Source organism: Bos indicus x Bos taurus, chromosome 6 (genome assembly GCF_003369695.1).
Source record: "Bos indicus x Bos taurus breed Angus x Brahman F1 hybrid chromosome 6, Bos_hybrid_MaternalHap_v2.0, whole genome shotgun sequence".
Lineage (NCBI taxonomy): Eukaryota > Metazoa > Chordata > Mammalia > Artiodactyla > Bovidae > Bos > Bos indicus x Bos taurus.
In genome coordinates, this window is record NC_040081.1 from 65,529,700 (window position 1) to 65,551,225 (window position 21,526).

At 37.5% G+C, this 21,526-nt stretch overlaps 2 protein-coding genes across 2 annotated transcripts in view; both read right to left on the reverse strand.

Annotated features, from left to right (window-relative positions):
* The window catches only part of LOC113894258 (cytochrome c oxidase subunit 7B2, mitochondrial), a 134,137-nt gene that overhangs the window by 81,578 nt on the left and 31,033 nt on the right, over positions 1-21,526 (reverse strand). Inside the window, exon 2 of the mRNA XM_027544417.1 lies at positions 269-324. The gene's annotated coding sequence lies outside the window, so the exon portion shown is untranslated. The remainder of the gene's footprint in view (positions 1-268; positions 325-21,526) is intronic.
* LOC113894257 (histone H4-like) lies at positions 5,187-5,500 on the reverse strand. Its single transcript, XM_027544416.1, has one exon. It carries the CDS (start codon positions 5,496-5,498, stop codon positions 5,187-5,189), a length of 312 nt encoding a protein of 103 aa, XP_027400217.1. The 5' UTR covers positions 5,499-5,500.

Consider the following 21,526-nt stretch of genomic DNA (forward strand, 5'->3'; position numbering starts at 1 on the left):
CTTATTTTGGAAACATTTACCTATTTACATATGCCCCCCATTCTTTCTGTGGTGGGACTAATTCTGAATAATAAATACACTGCTTAGAAGTACATACAACTTTTCACCCCGACTTTGTTGTTAATTTTATGTTTATAATTTCTTACTAGCACTTTAGCTTTTTTTCCCCCCCCATAAAAAAATGGGTTCCTTAAAATTATCTAAAATTGACACTCATAGTGAAATTCTAATCATGGCGCTATGGGCCTTTTCCATATCTTATCATTACCTGACAGGAACACTGAAGCTCAGATGTTCTCCTCACAAAGTTCAAGATTCAGATTCCTAAAAATATAATTAGAGAATTAGTATGAGGTTTCAAGGAAACAGAAAAAGGCAAAAAGTAAAGAGTGAGTTATATTATCCAGAAAATCACCATAGAACTACTCCACCACCAACAAAATATTTTACACAAGCAACACCTGATTAAACAAACCTGAAGAAATAAAGTACAAAGAAAAGAATTGCAAAGCATATGAAAGGAAGGGGACATGGTTCCTGCCCTCCTATGGAGATACAGAAGGAGTCTGTAAAATTTTCTAAACCCATGTAGTAGAGACCACACTCTTTTATCTGTCAGCTGCCTCCATGAGTCACCATTTACCTGTGTCCAAGCCCAAATAGGCAGAGTTCTGATCAAGGTTCACCTGATATGTACAAATATAGGCAGCTACCTCATCCATGCAAGTTCAAGGAAACAATTATGAACGTCTCTACTGTTTGTGCCCTAAATCCACTTTAATGCCTCAAATTCTAGTCACAGGAACACTTTTTTTCTATTCTATAAAAACACACCTGGAGAAAATGATATATTTATTCAATACTTTCAACCCAAGTGTAAATGGATGATGGGAAGCCCTACCTAACCAGAAACAGATAATAACAGTTTTCCAAAATGTGGGTATGAAAGAAAAACAAAAAGAATAATGGAAGAAAAGCAGGAAGGCCCAAGAAGAGAAAACCCTGAAGACAGAGTATATTAAGACAGGAGGTATGTGACTCCCATTACCTGCACCTCCTACTCTGTACTGAGAGGTTCATTAAGGCAAAAGCAGACCTGTTTGCTGAGAGGCAACTCTGACACATTGTAAAATCACAAGAGTTTCCATCAGCAGCAAAGTCAGAAAGCTGAGGGGTTGGAGTGTCACGTGGTCCATCCCAGTAGAAGCAGGCGCTGAGCTGGCTGGTAGAAAACAGATAGAGGTTACTTCTCATTATGACTCCAGTTGCCAGAGTCGCCAAGGGACCTATATTTTAGATCAGGTCCCAGTGCTACCTGAACATAAGGATCAGGTCCAACTATTTGTGACCCCATGAACCACATCACATCAGGCTTCCCTACCCATCACCAACTTCTGAAGCTTGCTCAAATTCATATCCATCAAGTCGGTGATGCCATCCAACCATCTCATCCTCTGTTGTCCCCTTTGCCTCTTGCCTTCAATCTTTCCCAGCACCAGGGTCTTTTCCAATGAATCAGTTCTTTGCATCAGGTGGTCAAAGTATTGGAGCTTCAGCTTCAGCATCAGCCCTTCCAATGAATATTCAAGACTGATTTCCTTTAGGACTGACTTGTTTGATCTCCTTACAGTCCAAAGACACTCAAAAGACTCTTCTCAACACCACAGTTCAAAAGCATCGAACTTCAGTGCTCAGCTTTCTTTATGGTCCAAATCTCACATCCACACATGACCACTGTCAGCAAAGTAATATCTCTGCTTTTTGATATGTTAGGCTTGTCACAGCTTTTCTTCGAAGGAGCAAGCGTCTCTTAATTTCATGGCTGCAGTCACCATCTGCACTGATTTTGGTGCCCAAGAAAATAAAATCTCTGTTTCCATTGTTTCCCCATCTATTTACCATGAAGTGATGGGACTGGATGCCATGATCTGTTTTTTGAATGTTGAGTTTTTAAGCCAGCTCTTTCACCCTCCTCTTTCATCAAGAGGCTCTTTAGTTCCTTTGCACTTTCTGCCATAAATGTGGTGTCATCTGCATATCTGAGGTTACTGATATTTCACCCTGCAATCTTGATTCCAGTTTGTGATTCATCACAAACTGGATTGTGATTCATCAAGTCTAGCATTTCGCATGATGTGCTCTGAATATAAGTTAAATAAGCAAGATGACAATATACAGCCTTGATCTACTCCTTTCCCTATTTGGAATCAGTCTGTTATTACATGTCCGGTTCTAATTGTTGCTTCTTGACCTGCATACAGATTTCTCAGGAGGCAGGTAAGATTGTCTGGTATTCCCATCTGTTTAAGAATTTTCCACAGTTTCTTATGATCCACACAGTCAAAGGTTTAGAATAGTCAATGAAGCAGATGTTTTTCTTGAATTCTCTTGCTTTTTCTATGATCTAACAGATGTTGGCAATTTGATCTCTGGTTTCTCTGTCTTTTCTAAATCCAATTCGAATATCTGGAAATTCTCAGTTCACGTACTGCTGAAGCCTAGGTTGGGGAATTTTGAGCATTAATTTGCTAGCATGTGAGATGAGTGCAATTGTGTGGTAGTTTGAACATTCTCTGGCATTGTGCTACTTTGGGATTGGAATGAAAACTGACCTTTTCCAGTCCTGTGGCCACTGCTGAGTTTTCCCAATTTGCTGGCATATTGAGTGCGGCACTTTCACAGAATCATCTTTTAGGATCTGAAATAGCTCACCTGGAATTCGATCACCTCCACTAGCTTTGTTCGTAGTGATGCTTCCTAAGGCCCACTTGACTTTGCACTCCAGGATGTCTGGCTCTAGGTGAGTGATCACACCATTGTGGTTATCTGGGTCATGAAGATCTTTTTTGTATAGTTCTTCTGTGTATTCTTGCCACCTTTTCTCAATATCTTCTGCTTCTGTTAGGTCAATACTGTTTCTGTCCTTTATTGTGCCCATCATTGCATGAAATATTCCCTTGGTATCTCTAGTTTTCTTGAAGAGATCTCGTCTTTCCCATTCTATTGTTTTCCTAAATTTCTTTACATTGATAAGCATAATCAAGAAATGACTAATTAAAAAGTAAGAGATTTAATAACTTGGGTCTTGGATACGAGAGAAGAAGAGTCAAGAATGACACAAGTTTCTTGATCTCAGGAACTGAAAGCATAGAATATAGCTGCCATTTAGTGGGACTGTGAAACCACTGGTAAAGCAATTATTTTTACTATTACGGGAAACAATTATTTTGACTTTCGATATTTGAATTTTTTAGATATCTATCAGACATACTCAAAAGAAACAATATAAAGAATGCAGCGTCTTATCAGTGTGGAGTTTACAGAAGGATTTGTATGTGCTTGTGTATGCCAACTCAGTCACATTTGTCTCTTGTGACCACACAGACTGTTAGCCTATCGGTCTTCTCTGTCCATGAGATTTTTCCTGGTGAGAACACTGGATTCTTTACTGCTGAGCTACAGAGGAAGCCCCTTACAGAAGGATATCAAGTTTTAAATATAAAACAGGGTTGTAAACTCATTGATAGTATAAAGACATGAGATACAAGAGGAAGTGAGTACAGACAGAGAAGAAAGATGACAGAGACCAGCCTTAGGGGTGAGTAGATTCTTAAGATGCCTCACTCCTTCCTGCCTCCTGGGGATCATGCTCTTGTTTGATTCCCATTCCCTAGAATGTGGGCAGGACCTGTAACTTGCTTCTAACCAACAGAATACATGACAGCATGCACATGATTGACACTGTGAGCACAGTATTACAATAAAGTATATAGTGCCCACAGTGTTGGAGATTTTCCCTTGCTAGCTGATTTCTGTGAAGCAAGAGCCATGTTGGGGAACCCACTAGGCAAAGAACCAAGGGCAGCCTCTATCTGGCTTCCTGTAATGTCTCTGAACTTCAGCCAAGAAATGAAGCCCTCACTTCTATTGCCTTAAGAAAATATATTTTGCCAACAACCTGTTTAGCTTGGAAATATACTCTTCTCTAGTAAAGATTCAGATGTTACCTCCACACCAGCTGACACCTTGTCTGCAGTCTTTCAGAAGACCTACTTAAGCTGCATCTAGACTTTTGACCCAAAGAAACTGTGAGATAATATATGTGTGCTGTTTAAAACAATTGGAAAGTGTCAGTTGCTCAGTTTTTTCTGATTCTTTGTGACACAAAGACCAAAGACCCCAAGCAGGGACCACCACGCTCCTCTGCCCATAGAGTTCTCCAGGCAAAAATACTGGAATGGGTAGCCGTTCCCTTCTCAAGAGGATCTCCCCCACCTGGGGATTGAACCTGGGTTTCCTGCATTGCAGGCAGATTCTTTACCATCTGAGCCAACTTTGATGTAATTTTTTTATGCATCAGTAGAAATTTATGCAAGTCCTGAGCTACTACAAAATTTAGAGGCTAAGGAATTATGAAAAAGCCAGGGAAAAGACGAACGAAGAGAGACTAGTGAGGTAGGAGGAAAACCAAGAGAAAAGCATTTCTCCATTTCTCCAGATTCTTCAGACAAATCTGACACAGAGATAAAGAGCAAAGAGAAAGTTGAGTCCTCTGACCTACTAGGGGCACAGGGGGTAATCACCAATTACAGGAACAAGGAAACCAGGGGAGCCATCTCCATTCCAGCCTTGGAATCCTCTACCTTGCTGGCAGAAAGTGGTAAGAGGCAGTGATTCTGCGTGGACATTGGTAGAAGCCAGTAAGCATTCAGTTCCTTCTGCCTTAGGAGGTCATTCACTAATACTACTAGTCCTTTCAATGAAAAACTAAGTTTTTTAAGCAATGATGAGTGTCCCTGCAGATGTTTCTGTGAAGAGGTGGGTCTTAGTGTTCTAGCCAGCTTATAGGTGATCATCACTGGAAGGGACACAAGAAGCAAAGTCCCAGCCACCTTCACTCCAGCCTCCTTCTGAGGAGAAAGCACTAAGTAGCATTCCTAAGTAAAAGACATTCAGCCTTATTAGGCTCCCAGGAAGACCCAATTAGTGCCAGAGTTGTGCTACTTCACTGTTTATAAGGCTTTGAAAGTTGGTATTTCAAAACTGGTTAACACTTAATATTAATCAAAGTCAGTTCATTTTAATTACTAAGTGGCTAACAACTTATTTTTATTTATTTATTTATTTATTTTGGCCCTAAAAAGGGCCTTTGAGATTGTCGTCACACACAGCACAGGGGCAGCAACTCAACCTCCGAAGCCGTAGAGAGTGCGTCCCTGCCGCTTTAGCGCGTAGACCACGTCCATGGCAGTGACCGTCTTGCGCTTGGCGTGCTCTGTGTAGGTGACTGCGTCCCGAATAACATTCTCCAGAAACACCTTCAACACGCCTCGGGTCTCCTCGTAAATGAGGCCGGAAATGCGTTTGACTCCCCCACGCCGAGCAAGGCGCCGAATGGCGGGCTTGGTGATGCCTTGGATGTTATCTCTCAAGACTTTGCAGTGGCGCTTAGCACCACCCTTGCCTAAGCCTTTGCCGCCTTTTCCTCTTCCAGACATGACTGAGCTGGTCAGAAAACCTCTGAGCTAACAACTTATTTTTAAACTTTTGTTTTTAGACATGCTCAGATTAGCTTTTAATGTGCATTTTTTAAAAATTAATACAACTAAATCTAATGAGCATGTATTATGTGAAAGGCCCTGAATTAACTAGGTATGTCTCAGTGAAAGAAACTGCCCTGCCACTTTTTGAACATCTATAATTTGTAAGCAAACTTATACTATTTATAAAACACTGTCACATAATCAAAACCTATGTTGTGCCCTAGTATCATTAGTATTCAGCTTTTATCTACATTTATCTACGGTGAGCATCCTATTTTCCTATAATGCTTTGAAAGCAGTTTCTTTCTTGTTCATTTATTCACTGAAGATATATTGAGCACTTACTTAGTTAAATAGAGAGGCAAACTGTATAAAAAATACACAAGTATTCATTATTCCTGTTCTATTAGAAAACAATACTATCCAAAATGTGCAGAATGTTTCCCTTTTATTTTACATATGCAAGATGTGGTATCTATATATATGTGTGTATACATGTGTTATATGTGCGTGTATATTATACAGAGTTAACTCTTTTAATCAACACAGGAGTTAGGGTGACAACCATCAGCACATATAAAAATTCTTCTATACCTTTACAGTCTGCCTTCTGAATTAATGGTTCCACCATATTCTCAATTCCACATCTGTGGATTCAACCAAACTCACATTAGGTAGTATTATAGCATTTACTATATAAAGAAATCTGCCTATAAGTGGATCTATGCAGTTGAAATCTGTGTTGTTCAAGGGTCAATTATATCTGTAAACATATACATTATATATGCATTTACTCTGCCTAACACATATATATAAATATATTTTATGTGGGTATATACATATGTATGTGTGTATATATATACTTATAGTATATTTCTCTATAGATATTCTGCTAAGCTAGCAATGCAACTCTCCATCTTGCACCATCAGCTTTTCCCAAGGTTTTACTCCATTATTAATGCTAAAAGTTAAATCAATTGCTGATATACTTCATTTTGTTTGGGTTAGCAGGTTTCATTATTCTCAGTAATGTCCTTGGCACCATGAAGCAAGGGGAATTATATCATGGCATGGAGGCGTTTTCAACTTATTTTACTACTAACAGTTTTCCTAATCTTCTTTGTCCAATCCTCACTAGAATATATATCCCTCCACAGTATTTACTCCTATTAGCTTTTCACTGAAATACTTTTGAACCCACAGTATGTGCTCGATAAGATTTACCTGACTGGAAAACTACTTTTCCAAATGACTGAGGTGGCTTGCATGAAAATGGAAATATGCATTTACACAATCAAATGGAAATACACCATTAGATAAACATATACAAACTACAGCTAAATATAAGGGCCTACAAAATGCTTAACCCATAGTTTTGTTCACTCAATAATTTGTCTAATGAATTGAAGACAATAATTGTTTTGAAAAATATGCCCATATAATTGTTTTGAAAATTAAATCCAGCCCTGTGCTTTCTCACAGCTATTACAAAGACAGAAATACAAGTTCTGTAACCTTATTTCCAACAAAAATAAGTATTTCATTTTATGAAAGAAAACATTTTTCCCTAGGTGATTAATTCCAAGAATTTATTGCAAAGATAATTAAAAATCAGAGCATGTCTTCCTTAATGATCTAAAGAAAGATGGATAAATGGACACAGCGTTGTTAAAATGAAGATGTTGAATTGAGTGAGGTATACAGCTCTTTCCAGAAATTCTATCAACTGTGTGATTCTATCAACTATCATTCTTAGTGTTAATTATTCCTACATCCAGGGATAATTATTATTTATTAGAACAAGTTAGTGAGCATTTTCAAGAAAAAGAAACAGATTGCTAAATGAACATAAGTATCTTGTAAATTTCCCAAATACAGAATAATATGTATAGTATAGATATCACACATGGAAAACATATCTTAAGATCCATTTTCTATTCCCCTAAAATGTAATATGAAGTATCACATGAAATTATATAAGTGAACACAATTTTAGCCTATGAAACACTGCAGAAATGTAAATTAATTACTAACATTGTAAAAAAAAAAAAAAGTATAGTTATTTACCAAGTCATATATTAGTGAGAATAAATTGCTGTTCTCCATAGGCCAAATGCATTGCTTGCCAGTACCATAGCAGGCTGCTGAAACCATTATTCCTGATGAGTGCAATTATTAGGCAGCCAGGCTTTGTACCACATTTCCATGTCCCCATAGAAACAGAAGTCAGTCATCTTGGGCTAGGCATCTAATCCAAGGACAGTGAATTCATTGGGTTGGCTTGTGACAATAAATGAGAACTGGTTCAAGTTTAAAAAATGCTGGAGCCAATGTACTTCTTTCTCTTTGGATTCAAACTAAGAAATGACAAGGAAATTGAGCAGTGATGGAATTGAAAATGACAGAGGAATAAAGAGGCAATAAATGTTACTTGGGAATATAGGCATTGAGGATAGTAGAGTTGCCACTAGAGGTGTTTTGGTTTATGACAGGATCCAACAAAGTAGGTAGCCCCCAAGAGCACCTGCGCTGGAGTTCAGTACAAATTCATCTGTGTTCTAATAAGAAGACGCCTTTTTTCTCCCAGCTTTAGTGAGATATAATTGACATATAACAAAGGGTAAGTTTAATGGCTACAATGTGCCAATTTGGTAGATATATATATTGCAAGCCTGGTGTGTGCAGAGTTGGAGATGACTGAGGGACTGAACAACAACAATATATTGCAAAATATTACCAGAGTAAGGCCAGTTAACACAGCCATCACCTCTCACAGTTACATGTGTGTAGGGCACTGTGGGTGTGGGTGCATAAGAACATTTAAGATACACTCTCAGCAATTTTCAAGCACATAATACATTATATCCCCCTAATTTACTCATTTTATAACTGGAAGTGTGTACCTTTTGACCATTATCACCCAATTTCCCTCTCCCCACTGCAACTCTATTCTGTTTCTGAGTTTATTTTTTTTTATTTCACATATAAATGAGATCATTCAGTACTTTCTCTGACTTAAGTCACTTAGCCCTCAAGATCCATCCTTGTTGTTTGAAATTGAATTTTCTTCTATTTATGGTTGAATAAGTTTATATTATTTAGAAAATATTATATAATAATTATATTACACAATGTTTATATATTAGTTATGAGTATCAATAATCAACATACTATATTAGTGCATACTGGGTGGTAAGTCGCTTCAGTTGTGTCCAACTCTATGCAACCCTATAGACTGTAGCCCACCAGGCTCCTCGGTCCATGGGATTCTCCAAGCAAGAATACTGGAGTGGGTTGTTATGCCCTCCTCCAGGAGATACATATCCTCCAGGATATATAGAATCCTGCTTTTTCAAAGGTTTGCTTTACACCAGTTGGCGTTTAGTACCAGTTTTTGTTAGTTAAAAGAAATCCAGAGAAGACTTTTCACATATATGAAAAAAGGCAAAAAGTGAAAATAGCATTCAGCATCTGTTTTAGAGTGGCACCACCAAGCTTCTTCCCCATTAACTACACTCAGTATCTTAGCATAAAGTCATCATAGTTTGAACTGTGTGTGAGCATGTGTGCTTTATCTAGATTTATTTCATGCATCTGTTAGTGAGATGTGTGTATCATAAGGTAACTGCTGCTTCACTTTAGGCCATTTCAGCTTAAGAAAGGTTTCATAGGAACATTCTGCTTTCAAGTAGTGTGAGAAACCTGTACAGGATATTTTCCTTATCCATTCACCCATCAACAGATACTTATTTCCATACCTTGGCTATTGTAAATAATGAAACAATGAACATGAGGGTGCAGCTATCTTTCCCTATGGAAATGACTTCATTCCTTTAGGATATACACCTAGAAGTGAGTTGCTGGATTATGAAATGAAGTGAAGTTCCTCAGTCGTGTCCGACTCTCTGCGACCTCATCAACTGTAGCCTACCAGGCTTCTCTGTCCATGGGATTTTCCAGGCAAGAGGATTGGAGTGGGTTGCCATTTCCTTCTCCACGGGATCTTCCCAATCCAGGGATCAATTTTTAATTTTTTGAGGAATCGCCAAACCTTTTCCATATGGCTACACCATATACAAAAATAAACTCAAAATGGATTAAAGACCTAAATGTAAGACCAGAAGCTATAAAATTCCTAAAAGAAAACATAGGCAGAACATTCAATGACAAAAATTTCCATAATATTTTTTTGGATCCACCTCCTAAGGCAAAGAAAACAAAAGCAAATATAAACAAATGGGACCTAATTAAACTTAAAAACTTTTACACAGCAAAGGAAAACATCAACACAGCAAAAAGACAAACTACTGAATGGGAGAAAATATTTGCAAATTATATGATTGATAGGGATTAATATCTAAAACATACAAACAACTCATACAACTCAATACCAAATATAAACAGAATAAAAATTGGCAGAAGAACAGACTAGACATTTTTTTCAAAGAGAACATGCAGATGGCCAACCAGCACATGAAAAGATGCACAACATCACTAATCATCAGAGAAATCAAATAAAACCACAGTGAGGTATCACCTCACACCTGTCAGAATGGTTATCATCAAAAAGAATACAAATAACAAATATCAGCTATGACACGGAGATAAGGGAACGCTAAAACACTGTTTGTGGGAATATAAATTGGTGTAGCTACTACAGAAAATAGTATGGAGGTTCCTCAAAATTTATCTACCATAAAAATGTAGCTATCGTATGACCCAGCAATTCCACTAATACATATGTACTTGAAGGAAATGAAAACACTAATTCAAAAAGATATATGCACTCCAATGTTCTTACCAGCATTATTTGCAATTTCCACCATATGAAAGCAAGCAACCTCAGTTTCCACCAACAGATGAATGTATAAAGAAGATATGAGAGATATATAATGAAATATTATTCAGCCATAAAAAATAAAATTTTGCCATTTATAATACGGATGAAACTGGAGGGCATTAGGCGCAATGAAATATGTCAAGAAAGAAAGATAAGTATTATATCATTTATATGTGGAATCTAAAAAATAAAAAAAATAAATGAATACAGAAACACAAAACAGAAACAAAGTTACAGATAGAGAGAACTAGTGGTTACCAACAGGGAGAGAGAAAGGGGAAAGGGGCAAGACAGAGATATAGGACTAAGTACAAACTATTATCTACAAAGTAGGATACAAGGATATGATGTATAGCACAGCACATACAGCCATTATAATAATTTTAAATGGAGTATAATCTATAAAATTATTCAATCGCTATGTTATACAATTAAAACTAATATAATATTATAAATCAACTATACTTCAATTAAAAAATGAAGAGAGAAGATGTAATAGCAGAATAACAATACACTAATCATCACAGAAGAAAACATGACAAATGCATTAAAACATCCTTTTGAGCAATACTAAATGTATGCAAACTAGTCATGCATTTCATGCTCCTCTGAGTTCTGGGCTAAGTGAGAAAAAGTGAACTAAAAATAAACAAATTGTACATAAACAATACGATCCTAAATTTGTTGAACATATATAATATAAAGGCAACAAAGAGATGTTTAAACAGTTAAGCACATAGACCTGGAAAAATAGAAAATTAACTGTTTACAATGGATTTCTCTGGGTGTTGGATGACAATATTTTTCTTCATACTTTTTTATAGTTTCTAAATATTCACAGTTAAGTCTGGTTTTGTTTTCTAGTCAGAAAAATAAAGTGTTACAAAAAAGATAGCCCAGAATCTTACTTATGTGCCTCCTCCAATTTCTTACAGATCAGTGAGAAATGAAAGCCAGGCAGAGGATATGACTACAGAACCAGAACTGGATGGTACTTTTTTCCAAAGCCCTTGATTAACATCACCTGACTCAATTGTGCTTTATTTCACATACTCTCTTTAGCTCAGCACTAGAGGACTAGAACACTGACTTTCACTGCTCAGGGTCACCTTATATGGATTTAAGTTATTTAACCAATTGTTCACATGTTTTAATTCTCAACTGTGAAGTCCAACTTCCAATCCTTTGGTCTCCTACATAGTGCCTCATCCAGCACTGGATATAGCTTCTGTAAAAATGAAGACATTAACAAGTTGAATGAAAAACCCTCTCTTGAAAGTACACAGCTTTTCATCCCATCAGGCACTCTTTACATAAAAAGGGTGAAACTGAAAATTGAAGACCAAAATTATTTCTATGGGAAATGAGATTTTTTTGAGCAATCGAGAAAAGGCTTGAGGCATACTCATTAAAAGAATTATTTTGCTCATCCAAAGTCATCATACCTAAAGTGTTTTTGTTTGCTTGTTTTTAAAGTGGCAAACATCAGTAGAGGTATTTGCAGAGGAAGAAAATCACCACTATAGCAATTTCAGAATTTCACAGATAGGTGAAATGGTGAATCAGAACAGTAGCGATACAGTTTGATAGAACTGTGTAATGAAGGTAGAAATTTTTAACTTTAGAAGTTAACATTCAAACAATCACAGATAGACTGAAAACTTTGTCAACGTTGTATCAGTTCTTACACATGGACATGACAAATGCAAGACAGAATAGAGAAAATAAGCACATGATGACAAAGCGGGTGGCTTAAGTGGTTACAGACATGGAAGCTGAAGTCTGATGGCCAGAGTGGAAATCTCACATCCACCATCACTAGCTTTCTAACTCTCAAAAAGTCACTCAGATTTCCCTGCGGTAAGATGAGATAGTAACAGTACATATCCCACACAGCTCTTGTGAAAATAAAATAAAACTACATAGTAAGTTTAATAAATACTAGTTGATTTAGATTATGAGGTTGAAAACATAACTATTTCAGTGAAATCCATTTTATTTGCTTCACATCATCATAAAAAGCTGAATTACTATTTAAAATTTAAACACTGGTTGGAACAGGAGTCATGTATGCTAGGCCCTACTTGAGGTTCTTCAATCTAGAGGTGAGCTGTGGACATTTTCTTTCCAGAGCCCCAGTGGTGTCATGAGGAGGTCTGCTGGATAAGGTTTATATTCTCTGGCTGCTTTCAAATTCCTATGATCTATACAGCTGAGAGGAAAAAAAAAAAAAAGTGCTTTAATACTGCTGCTTACAAAATATTTTCACAGTAGGAATTGAAATAATGGATCATTTCAACATATTTATGTAACAGCTAAATTAAACAAAGAGCAAGTAAAATTTCCCAGTGGGAGAGCTACAGAAGTAAAAACTGATCAAAACAAAGAATTTTCAGAATGTATGCGTACTAAAGTTTCAGTGAACAGAATAAAAACCCTGAAAAACCAATCCTGATGCTGAAAAGAAAAAAAAAATAAGTTTTTTCCCCCTCTGCATGTATCCTCCTTCATAGTTTCATAGAGAGATGGAAGGTACACTGATGATAGATAAAATTAACTCCACGGACACATTACATCTTTACACCTTTTAACCTTATACTATAATTTAACCAGTATTTATTAACTTATGATGTGACATAACAACCAGAAGCTGGTAGAGTTTTGAAGATTTCTTAAAATCTCATATGTGCCATCTAGGAATTTATTTATATATGTCTGTGTGCTAGTCACTCAGTAGTGTCCGATTCTTTGCAACCCCATGGACTGTAGCCTGCCAGGCTCCTCTGCCCATGGGATTCTCCAGGTAAGAATATTGGAGTGGATTGCATTCCCTTCTCCAGAGGATTTTCCCGACCCAGGGATCGAACCCTGGGTCTCCTGTATCACAGGCAGATTCTCTACCATTTTAGCTACAGGGAAGTCCTTAAAGTTGCTCAGTCATGTCTGACTCTTTGCAACCCCATGAACTGTACACTCCATGAAATTCTCCAGGCCAGAATACCAGAGTGGGTAGCCATTCCCTCCTCCAGGGGATCTTCCCAACCTGGGATCGAACCCAGGTCTCCCACACTGCAGGCAGATACTTTAGCAGCTGAGCCACAAGGGAAGCCCAGGAATACTGGAGTGGGTGGGTAGCCTATCCCTTCTCCATTGGTCTTCCCAACCCAGGAATCAAACCAGGGTCTCCTGCATTGCAGGTGGATTCTTTACCAATGAAGCTATCAGGGTAGCCCCACTTATATGTTTATAACATATAATAGAATAAGGCATACAATATACATTATATATAAAACAAGGTACATTAAAATATATGGTATTTTTAAACACTATAGACTATGATGGGCATCGCCAGTGGCTCAGCAGTAAAGAATCTGCCTGCAATACAGGAGACCAGGGTTCAATCCCTGGATCGGGAAGATCCCCCAGAGAAGGAAATGGCAATCCACTCAAGAATTCTTGCCTGGGAAAACCCATGGACAGAGAAGCATGGTGAGCTACAATTCATAGGACTGCAAAGAGTCGGACATGACTGAGCAATTAAGCATGCATGCACAGACTATGAAATATATATATACACATATAGTAAAAGATGAAAGGTAGAATATATTCAAATACAAAAATAAATGGCTTAACACTAGGATAGCAAATTCAAATGATAATCAGACCCAAAAAAGGCAAATAAGTGCACGCAATGGGCAAAGTAGATACTGAGCCACACTGAAACATGTTTTCTCAGAAAAGCTACCCATGGATTGCTGCCATTTAGTAACAGAGGTCGAGGGTTCCCAGATCTTCAAATTTTCTAAACAGAAACAAGAGTTTAGAGGTTTATTTAAAACATCAATATTTTTCTAGTGCTGGAAATTAATGTAAACATTTTAAAACATGGGTAAATCAAACAGACACAAGTTTGAGGCTTATGCATCTTGTGAGCTGCTACTTTGGATTATTAAATGCTAGAGAAAATATGTTAACACTTTATGAATCTTCAGATGTTTAGCATGTTGTAACATTTTTCTCATAAAAAGTGAGGCAATTATTACACCAACTTTATGATTTTATGGGGAAATGGAGGATCAGGAAAGCTAAAATTGTCTACACAGTCACATAAATAAGCAGACTTGGTTTCAAAACCAAGTTTCTGTTCAGTTCAGTCGTGTCCAAATCTTTGTGACTCCATGGACTGCAACATGCCAGGCTTCCCTGTCTATCACCAACTCCCGGAGCCTACTCAAACTGTCCATTGAGTCGGTGACGCCATCCAACCATCTCATCCTCTGTCATCCCCTTCTCCTCCTGCCTTCAACCCTTCCTAGCATCAGGGTCTTTTCAAATGAGTCAGCTCTCCGCATCAGGTGGCCAAAGTATTGGGAGTTTCAGCCTCAGCATTAGTCCTTCCAATGAATACCCAGGACTGATTTCCCTTAGGATGGACTGATTGGATCTCCTTGCTGTCCAAGGGATTCTCAAGAGTCTTCTCCAACACCACAGTTCAAAAGCACCAATTCTTCAGTGCTCACATTTCTTTATAGTCCAACTCTCACATCCACACATGACTACTGGAAAAACCATAGCCTTGACTACAAAGTAATGTCTCTGCTTTTTAATATGCTGTCTAGGTTGGTCATAACTTTTCTTCCAAGGAGCAAGTTTTAATTTCATGGTTGCAGTCACCATCTGAAGTGATTTTGGAGCCCCCCAAAATAGTCTGTCACTGTTTCCACTGTTTCCCCATTTATTTCCCATGAAGTGATAGGACCAGGTGCCATGATCTTAGTTTTCTGAATGTTGAGTTTTAAGCCAACTTTTTCACTCTCCTCTTTAACTTTCATCAAGAGGCTCTTTAGTTCTTCTTTGCTTTCTCCCATAAGTGTGGTGTCATCTGCATATCTGAGGTTATTAATATTTCTCCCAGCAATCTTGATTCCAAGCTTGTGCTTCATCCAGCCTAGCATTTCTCATGATGTACTCTACTCATGATGTACTTTAATATATAAGTTAAATGAGCAGGGTGAAAATATACAGCCTTGACGTCCTCCTTTCCCGATTTGGAACCAGTCTGTTGTTCCTTTTCCAGTTCTAACTGTTGCTTCTTTACTTGCATACAGATTTCTCAGGAGTTTGTCTACCTCTCAAGTCCCTATCCTTTCTAATAGGCAATACTTTTTGATTTAAAAAAAAAAAAAAAAGATGCATGAAAAAAGAGAACTTTATTTTAGACCCTGGAGGGTAGGAAAGATCTGGGTATCCAAAGGGGAGATATGAAATGGTTTTAGTTATAGGCAATATGTGAATACTGGAGGAAGGAATGAGCATGGTATTTTTAGAGATAAACTTGGAAACTGGACTGGTAGACATTTCATAGTTGGAACTAGGAAAAATCTATTATATATAATACATAGATAACATTTAATTTAACATTTGACACAAAACAGAACATCAAAAGCTAGTAAACTTAAATTATTCTTTTCTATTCCTGCTAATCTTCAGTGTCAAATAATGATCAACAACTTTTAATGTTATTATTATTTTAATGTTATTATTATTTTAAAGTTACATTTCTTAATTTCATCTAGAGATTACCCAGTCTCCCCACAAAGTGTCTGACAATGGTATTGCAAGAGAGTATGATCTGTCCCCAGCCAAAAGTTTAAGAACTGCCTTGATCACAATGAAACTAGTCTACTTTCTTAAACAAATAATGTTAATTTCAAAACCACAAAAAGAAGGCACTGATCCCTTTTAAATTTGATTTAAAATAAAATTATACTATCTTCCTTAAAATTACCTAAGCTTTGTGGGAAAATCTAAAATAATATTCTCATGAGTAAGGTTATTTATCTCAGATCTAGCCTTGGAGAGATAGTCCAGTGTTGTTAGAACTTTTGATATTCTTTAAAAAAAAAAACTGGAAAGCAGGGGTTTTTTAATGTAAAGCCTCAATTTTTAAAATCTTGGCTCAGTTAAGAAAATAACTTATAAGGTTAGAAAAATAAAAATCCAGAAGTCTGCAGACCCCCTAAAGGAAATTCAGAAATTAGCCATGATTGGGTCAGAGCAGGGAAGATAAGGAGTAATGTTCAAGCACTGCTCTAAGAAACTTTGTGTAGGAATGGCTTATGCAAGGGTGAGGAGGAAAGAGACTGCTAATTACATTTGGGAAACAGAAAAATCACTTGTTAAGTTTCTTTAGTACAATATTCTTTGTTCCCCTTACCCAATTTTCCATCAAAATGAAGAAAATATTGTAGCATCACTTAGATTTTAATATATTTTAATAAGCCAGCCCAAGCAGCATGTGGGTTTCTGGAAATTTTTCATTCATAAAAAGATTATCTCTGTATTAATACATTTAAAACAGAGAAAGAGAAAAGATATAGACATTATTCTAGAGATTTAAAATACTTCATCATGAATTCAAAAGCAAGATTCATACATATGATGTCTCCAAGAGACCCACTTCAAGCCTAGAAACACATACAGACTGAAAGTAAGGGAACGGAAAAAGATATTCAATTCAAATGGAAGTCAAAAGAAAGCTGGAGAAGCAATACTCTTATCAGACAAAATAGACTTTAAAATAAAGACTACTGTAAGAGACAAGAAAGGACACTACATTATGATCAAGGGATCAAACCAAGAGGAAGATCTAACAATTATAAATATATATGGATCCAACACAGGAGCACATCAATATATAAGACAAATGCTAACAGCCATAAAAGGGGCATCGACATTTATATAAATGGAAAGACCAACCAGACAGGAACTTAATAAGGAAATGCAAGCCTTAAATGATACATTAGATCAGATAGACTTAATTGATGTTTATAGGACATTCCATCTGAAAGTGGCAGAATACACTTTCTTCTCAAGTGCACATGGAACATTCTCCAGGACAAATCACATCTCCAGGGTAGGTCACAAATCACGTCTTGGTAAATTTAAGAAAACTGAAATTGTATCAAGCATCTTTTCTGACCACAATGCTGAGATTAGAAATCAATTATAGGGGGAAAAAACTGGAAAAAACACAAATACATGGAGACAAAACAATATCTGACTTAATGATCAATGGATCACTGAAGAAATCAAAGAGGAAATCAAAAAGTACCTAGATATGAATGACAATAAAAACATGACAACTCAAAACCTATGGGGCACAGGAAAAGCAGTCTTAAGAGGCAAGTTTACTGCAATACAATCTTACCTCCAGAAATAAGAATAGCAAATAAACAACCTATCCTTACACCTAAAGCAACTAAAGAAAGAATAGCAACAACAAAAATCCAATGTTAGTAGAAGCAAAGAAATCAGAGATCAGAGCAAAACTACAATGAAACAGAGATCAAGAAAACAACAGCAAAGATCAATGAAATTAAAAGCTGATTCCTTGAGACAATAAATAAAATTGATGAACCTTTAGCCAGACTCATCAAGAAAAAAAGGGAGAGAATCCAAATCAATAAAATTAGAAATGAAAAAGGAGAAGTCACAACAGACACCACAGACATACAAAGAATCATAAGAGATTACTATAAGCAACTATATGCCAATAAAATGGACAACCTAGAATAAATGGACAAATCTTAAAAAGATACAACTTTTCAAGACTGAACCAGGAAGAAACAGAAAATATGAATACATTCAATCACAAATATGAAATTGAAACTGCAATTAAAAATCATCCAACAGGAGGTTCCCTGGTAGCTCAGTGATAAAAAAATCTGCCTGCCAATGCAGAAGATACAGGTTTAGTCCTTGATTTGGGAAGATCCCACATGCTGTGGAGCAACTAGGTCTGTGTGCTACAACTAATGAGCCCTGTGCTCTAGAACCCAGGAGCCGCAACTACTGAGCTCATGTACCACAAAGTACTGAAGGCCATGTGCCTAGAGCCCATGCTCTGCCACAAGAGAAGCCTGGGCAATGAAAAGCCCACACCACACAACTAGAGAGCAGCCCCCACCCACCACAATGAGAGAAAAGCCCATGCAGCAACGAAAACCCAGCACAGCCAAAAATATATCAATAAAAGTATTTTTAAAATCTTCCAACAAACAAAAGTTCAGGATTAGATGACTGGTACAGGACTAGATGGAATCACAGGCAAATTCTATCAAACATTTAGAGAAGTTAACATCTACCCTTCTGAAACTCTTTCAAAAAACTGCAGAGGAGGGAACACTTCCAAGCTTATTCAACAAGACCACCTTTGCCCTGATACCAATACCAGACAGAGAAATCGCAAAAAAATAAATTTACAGGCCAATGTTACTAATGAACATAGATGCAAGAATCCTCAACAAAATGCTAGCAAACTGAATACTCCGGTCTCCCATATTTCAGGCAGATTCTTTACCATCTGCTGCTGCTGCTAAGTCGCTTCAGCCATGTCCGACTCTGTGCGACCCCATAGACAGCAGCCCACCAGGCTCCCCTGTCCCTGGGATTCTCCAGGCAAGAACACTGGAATGGGTTGCCATTTCCTTCTCCAATGCATGAAAGTGAAAAGTGAATGTGAAGTCGTTCAGTCGTGTCCGACTCTTCGTGACCCCATGGACTGAAGCCTACCAGGCTCCTCTATCTATGGGACTTTCCAGGCAAGAGTACTGGAGTGGGGTGCCATTGCCTTCTACATTTGACCATCTGAGCCACTATCAAAGCCCAATTGAATCCAACAACACATTAAAAGGATCAAGTGGGATTTATCCTAGTGATGCAAGGATTCTTCAACATGCACAAATCAATGTGATACACCACATTAACAAAGAATATGGTACTGGTACAAAAACATTGGAACAGGATAGAAAGGCCAGAGATAAATACATGCAATTATTATCACCTAATACAAGACAAAGGAGACAAGAATATACTGTGGAGAAAAGACAGTCTCTTCAAAAGGTGGTGCTGGACTGGATAGCTACATGTAAATGAACGAAATTAGAACACATCCTAACACCATACACAAAAATAAACTCAAAATGAATTAAAGACTATATAACACTTTTAGAGGAAAACATAGAGAAAACACTCTCAGATATAAGTCACAGCAAGATCTTTCTCAATCCACCTCCTAGAATAATGAAAAAAACAAAAATAACAAATGGGACCTAATAAAACTTAAAAGCTTTTGCGTGACGAAGGAAACCATAAACAAAATGAAACGAGAACCCTCAGAATGGGAGAAAGCATTTGCAAACAAAGGAACTAGCAAGGGATTAACCTCCAAAATATACAAACACCTCAAGTAACTCAATATCAAAGCAACAAACAAAACAATCAAAAATAGGTGGAAAATCTAAATAGCCATTTCTCCAAATAAGATACACAGATAGTTAAAAAGTATATGAAAAGATGCTCAACATCACTAATTATTAGAGAAATGGCAATCAAAACTACAGTGAGGTATCACCTTACATAAGTCACCTTATATATCCGAAAATCTACAATGAAAGCTGGAGTGGATGTGGAGAAAAGTGGACCCTCCCACACTGTCGGTGGGAACGCAAACTGTTACAGCACTATGGAGAACAGTATGGAGGTTCCTTTTTGTTGTTCAGTCGCTCAGTTGTGTCCAACTCTTTGCAACCCCATGGACTGCAGCAGGCCAGGCTACCCTGTCCTTCACCATCTGCCAGACTTTGCTCAAACTTTCATGTCCATTGAGTCAGTGATGCCATCCAACTATCTCATCCTCTGTCATCCCTTTCTCTTCCTGCCCACGATCTTTCCCAGGATTAAGATCTCTAATGAGTCAGCTCTTCACATCAGGCAGCCAAAGTATTGAGCTTCAGCTTCAGCATCAGTCTTTTCAATAAATATTCAGGGTTGATTTACTTTAGGATTGACTGATTTGGCCTGATACAGTCCAAGGGACTCTCAGGAGTTTTCTCCAGCATTACAGCTTGAAAGCACTGAGTCTTTGGCACTCAGCCTTCTTTATGGTCCAGCTCTCACATCCATACATGACTACTGGAAAAACCATAGCTTAGACTATGGCTATAGTTAAACCAAGTTAAACTATAGCTTAGACTATACAGACCTTTGTCAGCAAAGTAATGTCTCTGTCGTTTAATATGCTGTCAAGGTTTGTCATGGCTTTTCTACCAAGGAACAAGTGTCTTTTAATTTCACGGCTGCAGTCACGGTCCACAGTGATTTTGGAGCCCAAGAAAAAAATGTCTGCCACTGTTTTCATGTTTCCCCATCTATTTTCCATGAAGTGATGGGACCAGATGCCATGATCTTAATATTTTGAATGTTGAGTTTTAAGCCAGCTTTTTTCACTCTCCTCTTTCACCTTCATCAAAAGGCTCTTTAATTCCTTTTTGCCTTCTGCCATAAGGGTAGTGTTATCTGCATATCTGAGGTTATTGATATTTCTCCTGGCAATCTTGATTCCAGCCTGTGCTTCCTTCATCCCAGTGTTTTGCATGATGTACTCTGCATATAAGTTAAATAAGCAGAGTGACAATATACAGCCTTGACGTACTCCTTTCCCAGTTTGGAAGCAGCCATCATTCCATGCCCATTTCTAACTGTTGCTTCTTGATCAGCATACATATTTCTCAGGAGAAAGGTAAGGTGGTCTGGTATTCCCATCTGTTTGAGAATTTTCCATGGTTTGTTGTAATCCACAGGAAGTCTTTAGTGTAGTCAATGAAGCAGAAATAGAGGTTTTTCTGGAATTCCTTTGCTTTTTCTATGATACAATGGAGTCGGCAATTTGATCTCTGGTTCCTCTGCCTTTTCTAAATCCAGAGTCAGGTCTTCCCAATCCAGGGATCAAACCTGAACCACCAGGGAATCCCACAGTTAGACATACCCAAGAGTAATACCTAAAAATTTCCTGGGACCAGGAGATTTTACCAAACAATACAGCTCTGTTTCCCTCAGTTCTTAAAAGATTCTGATGGGTACCGTGTATGTGTGTGTGTGTGTGTGTGTGTGTGTGTGTGTATGGGTACCTTTGTTTGGGTTCTGGAGGTTGTAAGGATTGACAATCACTGTCCTAGACTTAAGCTAGTCATGACAGCAACTAACAGGTATGACACACTGACCACTTTCCTAAAGTCATTTCACAAACATTGATTGCTCCTTACTTCAACCTTGGAAGATGAATGCTGAAAAGTGTGTGTTT

Coding starts and splice junctions, on each gene's coding strand:
- LOC113894257 (XM_027544416.1), bottom strand. CDS start 5,498: ATGTCTGGAAGAGGAAAAGGCGGCAAAGGCTTAGGCAAGGGTGGTGCT.